General features: G+C 44.1%; 1 protein-coding gene across 1 annotated transcript in view; it reads right to left on the reverse strand.

The window, feature by feature from the left end:
* Nucleotides 1-8: 8 nt before the first annotated feature.
* The window catches only part of LOC108788335 (solute carrier family 15 member 2-like), a 42,410-nt gene continuing 33,177 nt past the window's right edge, over nt 9-9,241 (reverse strand). The window contains exons 14-23 of the mRNA XM_018558085.1: nt 8,678-8,766; nt 8,504-8,585; nt 7,308-7,442; nt 7,036-7,194; nt 6,709-6,755; nt 5,405-5,512; nt 3,829-3,922; nt 2,056-2,208; nt 971-1,075; nt 9-220 (exon numbers count right to left, since the gene is read on the reverse strand). Of these exons, the coding sequence (XP_018413587.1) occupies nt 20-220; nt 971-1,075; nt 2,056-2,208; nt 3,829-3,922; nt 5,405-5,512; nt 6,709-6,755; nt 7,036-7,194; nt 7,308-7,442; nt 8,504-8,585; nt 8,678-8,766 (1,173 nt within the window). The 3' untranslated portion in view covers nt 9-19. The remainder of the gene's footprint in view (nt 221-970; nt 1,076-2,055; nt 2,209-3,828; nt 3,923-5,404; nt 5,513-6,708; nt 6,756-7,035; nt 7,195-7,307; nt 7,443-8,503; nt 8,586-8,677; nt 8,767-9,241) is intronic.

Consider the following 9,241-nt stretch of genomic DNA (forward strand, 5'->3'; position numbering starts at 1 on the left):
CAAGCTTATTTTCTATATTCTAGATCTTTGTCTTCTTCTCCTCCATGGCGGCGTCTAAGGTGGTCTCGTAGAAGTCAGGTATCGGCTTCTTGATATCGTCAGCTTGGTCGTCGTCCTCTTTCAGGTCATCGGGGTTCACGGGAACATAGAAGTATCCCATGATGGAGAAGATGATGGAAACGGCGACCAGGAGTGCCGCAAACAGGATAAACTCCGCCCACTGCAGGGTGAGACAGAGAGTGTAATTCCATTTGTGTAAGTATATACAAATGTATTATGCTGTATTGTAGAATATACAAATGAAATAAAGATTTTGTTTTCTGTGTCAGTAAAAAGAAAACAATAAAGTTATAAAAAAACTAAAACAAAGTTTTAATATTAATGGTTATATAAATAGAAATTAAAAGGTTAGGGTAAGCTAAGGGTTAATAGGTGCTAAAGAAGGAACAAAATGTTTTGATAAAAAACTTTTCTTCTTTCCTTGTCAGGTTGTTTTAACTGATATCATATGCCGAATGAAGCTCTTCCCTTTGATTTGCAAATTCATAGAACAATGTTACTTTGTATCTCTCTATCTCCCTCTGATCAATGTTTATAAACAATGTTACTTTGTATCTCTCTATCTCCCTCTGATCAATGTTTATAAACAATGTTACTTTGTATCTCTCTATCTCCCTCTGATCAATGTTTATAAACAATGTTACTTTGTATCTCTCTATCTCCCTCTGATCAATGTTTATAAACAATGTTACTTTGTATCTCTCTATCTCCCTCTGATCAATGTTTCAGCCTGAACCCCTCATCTGCACACAGCGGCATTTTCCCTGCACATCCACCATCTATTATATTTACTATTGGAGAAATAAAAAAAGGTGGATGAGATTAAATCTGCACATGGGAAGTTGTCTGGCTCTGAACTTGTATTTGTATCCAGGCTGAGAGAGTTCCATAGTTCATCAGTAAATGTTACCTGTGCCAAGGTTCCCGCCTGGGCTACAATGAGCACAATCACATTGCCAAAAGCCACAGTGAGCAGCCACCCAGCCTGGAGGACGGACTTCATACTGTTTGGAGCCTGGGAGAAACAAAGAGTGCCGGTCACAAATGAACATATAACAGATGGTGACAGTTTAAATACATCTTCAGCACCAAGAATACTATCTGACATCACCAGCTCGACATATCCTGTCCTATGGGAGGCATCTATGAGGACTGTGGAAGTATCACAATCAAGGGAACCTCAAACTATACCCCAAAAGAGGAACTCCTCCAAAACAAAGCAAGCCCACGACAATGGCACTTAACTTCACTACCCAACCCTAATCATAACATTAATATCCTCCCTTCAGTCTTATATCTGACCTCCGTCCTTCCCTTCAGTCTCCTATCTGACCTCCGTCCTTCCCTTCAGTCTTATATCTGACCTCCGTCCTTCCCTTCAGTCTCCTATCTGACCTCCGTCCTTCCCTTCAGTCTTATATCTGACCTCCGTCCTTCCCTTCAGTCTCCTATCTGACCTCCGAATCTTTTACATGACCTCCATCCTTCCCTTCAGTCTTATATCTGACCTCCAACCTAAAAGTGATGAAAAAATAAAATGCTTTGAGTTGCCATCAGAACAGGAAGAAGTGGAAATCTTCCAATGGGGACACCATTTCCGGTGACAACTGGCTAAGAAACGATTCCCCCCTCACCTATGAGAGATTTCCACTCACAATGAATGGGCTGCCTTGAGGCAACAAGTGTAAATGGCACACGGTAATGTGGGTGGGGCGATGTGCTGCAACCCAACTTGCTGGTGTGAAGGCTCCGAAAAGTCCTCTCTGTCCCCCGAATTGTAATAAATCCGCTGAACTGATCCGTGAGGCGCCTGAACCAAGAGATCCCAATACTGATCTCCTTACACCAAAAGCTATAACAGTCCCCGAGAGACGGAAGAGACCATCAGGTGGTTTAACTCTCCAGCATGATCCAAACACTGAACTGTCAGCCCTGGGTAGGGTGACCCTTTACATTGTGCTACCTTCCAGCAATGCGAGACTCATCAGTCCTTACCTGGGAGTAGGAGAAGTCTAAGCCGGTGACCGAGAACATGACCTCGCCGGCGCTCAGCAGGAAGTATTGCGGGATCTGCCATGCCACGTGCACGCTGTTAGCGTCAACGTCTGTAACCTTGTAGGCTGTAATAACTTTACTGGTTGTATCCACCTGTATGGAAAAGTTCACATGTCAGATGGCCAGCCGCTGATATTCACCGTCCCATATCGTGGACCTCAGTTCTGATGACGTTGTGTCCTGGGATCACAGTGTCATGCATAGGAACCCAATAAGGCAAGCACTATGGTGATTGGGGGGGCACAAGTGGGCAGTCCCCTTATATTTAGAGCCAGGGTTTGGGCATGTCAGTCTGAAAAGTGGGCAAGGGTCTGGGTGGGGCTGAGGTGGACTGTGGGTGGGGTTACCTGTTTCCCAGGGACTGAAATGCTGGTAATTGTGAAAGACCAATCTGAAGAACCTCACAGAGGAAATATTATCAAATAATAATTCAGTTTCAGGAGCTGGGAGTGTTTTATCTTTGTTATAATTCGTCCACATGCTTCTGACTTCAAGAGGAGAAGATTTAATATATAAATATGAAGGGTTGTTGTGTGATAGATATCACACTGGCACCATGTTGTGTGGTCAGTTCACAGATAAATGGTTCTTATTGGAGGATCATTTCTGGGATGAAGTAATTATTATAATTTGGCCAAAAGTATGTGAAGACCGAACAGACCTCCATATGATGGAGTTCAGGTGTCTCCATTGAAGGTCCTGTTAATCCTCCATCATACAAAGACATTGTAGACAGTTGTGCTCCTCCAGCCTTGTGATAACAGTTTGGTGAAGACCCTTCTCTGTTCCACCCATGACTGTCCCCTGTGTACAAAGCCAGCTCCATAATGACATGGTGTGACCAGTTTGGTGGAGGAACTCAAGTGTCCTGCACAGAGCCCTGACCTCAACCCTAATGACCACCTTTGGGATGAATTGGATGCCGATTGTGAGCCAGGACTTCTCATCCAACATCAGTATCTGATGAGGGTTTATAAGGATGCCGTGCATAAAATGTATGATGAGCTTCCATCTCCAACAGTGATGCGAACCCACATATATAGTTGACATCTGACTATTACATCTACCTATATGGCCAAAACTATGTGGATCCTCCTCCAAATGATGGAGTTCCGGTGTCTCCAGTGAAGGTTCTGTTAATTCTACATCATACAAAGACATTGTGGACAATTGTCCTCTTCCATCCTTGTGGTAAGTTTGGTGAAGACCCTTTTCTGTTCCACCCATGACTGTCCCCTGTGTACAAAGCCATCTCCATAAAGACACGGTGTGGCCAGTCTCGTGTGGAGGAACCCGAGTGTCCTGCACAGAGCCCCGACCTCAACCCCACTGAACACAATTGGGATGAATTAAATGCCAGTTGTGAGCCAGGTCTTCTCATCCAACATCACAAATTCCACAGACACCCTCCAAATTCTTGTGAAAAGATATTCCAGCTGAGTGGGGGATGTTATAGCTGCAAAGGGGGGAACCCCACAGTAATGGCCATGGGGGGGGGGGGGGGCAGTAAAAAGGGTGGGGGGGGGGGGGGCGATTTCATATTGATGGCCATGATTTTGAAAATTAGATGTCCAGCAAGCTCACATAGGTGTGATGGTCAGGGGTCCTGGAACATTTGGTCATATAATGTATAAAATCAGAACAGAAACAAAACCCCATTGCACTATCACTGTATGGTTCCTTGAAAGGTAAGAAAACCAAAATGTTACTTACACCCTTCAGTACTACTGTATATGCTCCACCAAAGTCCAGTAAACCCAGGTCAATCGTGTATTTCTCGTTGTTGTAATCCACGTTAAGTTTGGTTCTGGTGGAAGAATAGGAAACAATAAGACAATGTATACAGGCAGTAGAAGGATTCTATTGAGGAAAAAATAGCTATGGGGGTTATTCACTATTGAGCCAAAGGATACAGCCGTGGCTTTGGCTGATCCTTTGGCTCTCTTGGGCCACCTCTGCCCTTCGGTTCAGTAGAACCGAAGGGTTGCTGTACGGGCTATTCACTATAGCCCATACAGCAGCCGAAGGTGGTTGAGCGGCTCAGTTGAGCCGAAGATAATGCTTCAGCTCGACTGAGCCGAAAGCCGGCCGTTCTCCCCGCAAAGGACAGCTGGGCGGAGCCAGCTTTGATCTCACGACTAGCTCCACCCAGTTGTAATGACAGATCAGCGTTCCCAAAGGATGCTGATCTGTCATTAAACAATAACAACTGGGCGGAGCCGGCCGTGACGTCCCGGCCGGCTCCGCCCAGTTGTTATTTATTGTCCGGGACCTGCTAGAAGACTCTGGCAGGTGCCTGCCAATAGCAAACAGTTGGGCGGGGCTAGCTGTCACTGCTAGCTCCGCCTAATCGTTTTTCTTTTTCCGGCATCTTTGCTGGCGGGTTTTTTTTTGGCTATTCACTTACTGTTGTTTGGCCCCTGAGCTTCAGATGTTGGATCAGCTGAGTCTAACTCCTTCTGCACTTTGGCTCAGCCGAACATACAGACCGAAGGCAGCCGATGTACGGCTTATTGTAGCCCATGTATGGCTGAAATCAGTGTGCAGGCCAGAAGTGAATAGCCGAACAGCATTCAACTCACTTCACTCCGGCTGGGCTATTCAATTGGCTGCCTTCGGCAGCTTTGTGCATAACTATCTAGCTATCTATCTATCTATCTATCTATCTATCTATCTGTCTGTCTATGTATGTCTGTCTCTCTGTCTATGTCTTTCTGTCTGTCTCTATGTCTGTCTGTCTGTCTCTCTGTCTATGTCTGTCTCTCTGTCTATGTCTGTCTGTCTCTCTGTCTATGTCTGTCTGTCTATGTCTGTCTGTCTATGTCTGTCTGTCTCTCTGTCTGTCTGTCTCTCTGTCTATGTCTGTCTCTCTGTCTATGTCTGTCTGTCTATGTCTGTCTCTCTGTCTATGTCTGTCTGTCTATGTCTGTCTCTCTGTCTATGTCTGTCTGTCTATGTCTGTCTCTCTGTCTGTCTCTCTGTCTATGTCTGTCTGTCTATGTCTGTCTGTCTGTCTATGTCTGTCTGTCTATGTCTGTCTGTCTATCTATCTACTTATCTCTATGTTCCCCACATTCTGTCCGTCTGTCTGTCTCTCTCTTTTATTTATTACAGGTATTTATATAGCACCAACAATATATGCAGTGCACATTGACATCAGTCTATCTATCTTTTCTTTCTTTCTTTCTTTCTTTCTTTCTTTCTTTCTTTCTTTCTTTCTTTCTTTCTTTCTCTTTCTTTCCTTCTCTATCAGTCAATCCTAGAAATTCCAATTCATTAGCCTACTCACTTTGCTCTTTTCTGTGTGAGATAGTCCGATATGTGCTGGGGAGTACTGTTGAACGCCGTGTCGCCGATCTGTATGTTGTTGACAGTATCTGGGAGCAAATTAATGAATCTGCAAGAAATTAGAAAAGAACAAATGATTGTGCTGTGCGTGCCGTGGCGCATACATGTGCTCATATACAAAGCGCATCATACAAAATATACATTAAAGGATAATTAAACCCTCCGGTGTTTTTGCATAAATATATATATACAGGTGAAACTCGAATAATTAGAATATCGTGCAAAAGTAATTGCAGTAAGTGCTGCAAAAGGGGCCCAAACCAAGTCCTGAGTACATATGCATGCTTGTACTTCTCAGAGGTCCGATATTGTTCTATGTACAATCCTTGTTTTATTGATTGCATGTAATAATCTACTTTTTTGAGGTTGTGGATTTGGGGTTCTTGGGGTTTCCATGAGCTGTAAGCCACAATCATCACAATTATGACAAATCACGGCTTGAACTATCTCGCTTTGCATGTAATGAGTCTCTCTCATATATTAGTTTCACCTTTTAAGTTGCATTAGTGAAATAAATGAACTTTGTACCATATTCTAATTATTCGAGTTTCACCTGTATATGAGGCCAGCAAGCGATAGATCTATGCAAAAAGTGTACAAAAAAAAACCCGCTTTAAAAGCGGTTCAAACTTGTGTCTTTCCTGCGCACTCCCGTCCGAAAATGTGAAGATTCTCGGGCGGCCGCAACGCATCTTGGGGCGGGCGCATGCGCAGATCACATTTTTGTCCGGGACGCGAGGAGAGATGCAAGGTAAGTCTATGGAGCAGCGTGCACTCGCATGCAGACACCGTGGGACAGGAAGTGCCAGCAAGGACAGAGGAGTCAGCGCTGGATCGGAGAGCCGCCGCACCGCTGGAGGGACAGATGAAAACTACAGGAAAGAAGAAGAAGAAGATCGGATTAAGAGACATCATTAAAGGTAAGTGCTGACACTAACATTGGGGGGAGGGAAAAACATTTTTGCCTTTAATGTCACTTTAAGTAATGACAAGGTTGTCGCAGAATAAACAGGCCCATAGAGGAAATGTAAAAATTGTTCTGGTTCATCAGGGGTATAAAGGCATGAAAGCTAGAGTGGTTAAGGTGTTCGATTTTATGTTTAGAATCATGGAGGGGGGGAGATTTAGACTTTAATGTCACTTTAAATGTTTTACATTTAGTACATCGACTCCAATGCCGTGTTCTGGTTTTGTGCAGAGAAACATTTTCTCACTATACAACATTGTTGCAAGATAGTAACGTACCTGACCGCTGCTAATCCATTGGATGGCTTTTTATTGCTATCTTTGATCTACAGAAATAGAAGAAGGAACCCATGAATGTTACATTGTAACTATTCAGTACTACAATATATTACAACTATGGATTATATGGAACTACAAGGCTCTATAAAATGATACATAATACCCAGAAATGTCAGCATTGCATTGGCGAGTCAATGCAAAAATATTATAAGAAATTTACAAGAAAAATATATATATAAACATAAACAACACAATTCAAATAACTCCTTCCCCTCCCCCGTTCCCAGACCACCCATATATCACATAGGATATCTCTTCCCAACTTACTGGTGAACAAAACGAAGTAGAATCCATGACATTCACATCCACCAATAAGGAGTATGCTTCTTTCTCATCAATGCTGTATGTGCAGGGAGTGTTGATTCCAGGAATCTGCACAGTGACTGTCGTAGAGCCGGTGAAATTTACTTTTACGTAATTTGGATCCTGCAGCAGAAAAACACACAAACAATATTTGTATACCAACCAGCTTGGAGCCCGGGTGGACTCCCCCTCCCATGTGACAGGTGATGAGACGGTTCAGGCGGTGCGTCTCTTACCTGGAACGCTCCATTGGCTAGGGATGGCTGGTTGAACGCCGTGTTGCCTGGCATGCTAACAGCGACAGGTTGTTGAGCGAAGTTCAGAACCTGCACAAGACTCTCTCCAGCTTTCGGGATCGTTGGATTTGTCTCCTGGAAATTCAGAAAAAAAGGAATGGAATTAATTTCTTAATTAAATATGTTTTTTTTTCCCTTCAGAGAAACGTTATTACTTCTTGTTTTATCAGAAAGTGAGGGGAAGAAACACTTTGAACATCAAGTTCCTGCGGTCTCTCTCTCCTGGTATGTTTTACCTCTCAGACCTGCCACCATTTTTGTTGCTCATCTTTGGACTCTTTCAAACTTATCAATATCTTTTTGTAACAGAGATCTCCAGAACTGGACACAGCATTCTAAATGAGGTCCAACTAAAGATCTATATAGAGGAATCAGGACCTCCTTCCTCCTGCTGGGGACCCCTCTATTGATAATAAAGATCTATATAGAGGGATCAGGACCTCCTTCCTCCTGCTGGAGATCCCTCTAGTGATAATAAACATCTATATAGAGGGATCAGGACCTGCTTCCTCCTGCTGGAGATCCCTCTAGTGATAATAAAGATCTATATAGAGGGATCAGGACCTCCTTCCTCCTGCTGGAGATCCCTCTAGTGATAATAAAGATCTATATAGAGGAATCAGGACCTCCTTCCTCCTGCTGGAGATCCCTCTAGTGATAATATAGATCTATATAGAGGAATCAGGACCTCCTTCCTCCTGCTGGGGATCCCTCTAGTGATAATATAGATCTATATAGAGGGATCAGGACCTCCTTCCACCTGCTGGAGATCCCTCTAGTGATAATAAAGATCTATATAGAGGGATCAGGACCTCCTTCCTCCTGCTGGAGATCCCTCTAGTGATAATAAAGATCTATATAGAGGAATCAGGACCTCCTTCCTCCTGCTGGAGATCCCTCTAGTGATAATATAGATCTATATAGAGGAATCAGGACCTCCTTCCTCCTGCTGGGGATCCCTCTAGTGATAATATAGATCTATATAGAGGGATCAGGACCTCCTTCCACCTGCTGGAGATCCCTCTAGTGATAATAAAGATCTATATAGAGGGATCAGGACCTCCTTCCTCCTGCCGGAGACCCCTTGTATTTGCTGTAGTAACAAGGGGCAAGTAAGTCACAAGACTTTTACTTACATTAATTTTGATCTCCACAACAGTGGCAACCGCAAACGCCACAGCTGCCAGCAGCATGCCGATGGTCATCTTTGGAAGGGGTCTGCGGAGGAATAATGATGGGTGAATGCTTTTATAGACCAAGCAGCAATCTCTGCAAAGGCCACAGAATGGAGGCCGGACTTTGTTACTCACTTGAAGTTGATCTTGCACAGCTTGACGAGCGGGTAGATGCCCAGATCGAACACCGGAATGAGAATGAGGATCAGAAGTGGGTTCAGGATCTGGAGAGATAAGATATTCCATTACCGTCACCCTGCTCATGTAGAGGGATCTAAATCTGATAATAAGTCATCAGGTTCCTGCAATCCTGTATATGGGGGGCACTATATTGGCTCCATGCGGGCCTATAGGCATTAGACCGGGTAGGTTGGATTTCAGCTCCTAAAATGTTGTTTTGGCAGAAGATTCAGCACACAAATGTCTGTCCTGTAGACCTTCCATGGCACATGTGAAGCAGCGTTGCGTTAGCGCAGTCCAATCATTTTGAATGATCTGCCGACGCACTCAAACTCTCTATTTGTAACCCACAACATCACAAATGGTTCCCATCTGCGCATTGTGGAGTTCCTCAATACATGTGCATTGGGGTGCCATTCAACATTAATGACATTGCACCCAGGGCCGGTGCTAGGCTATTTTGTACCCTAGGCAAAACCAGCTACCTGCACCCTCAGCCCCCCTCCTTCAGCGCTACCC

The sequence above is a fragment of the Nanorana parkeri genome, unplaced genomic scaffold, assembly GCF_000935625.1.
Source record: "Nanorana parkeri isolate BGI_ZX_2015 unplaced genomic scaffold, ASM93562v1 scaffold320, whole genome shotgun sequence".
NCBI lineage: Eukaryota > Metazoa > Chordata > Amphibia > Anura > Dicroglossidae > Nanorana > Nanorana parkeri.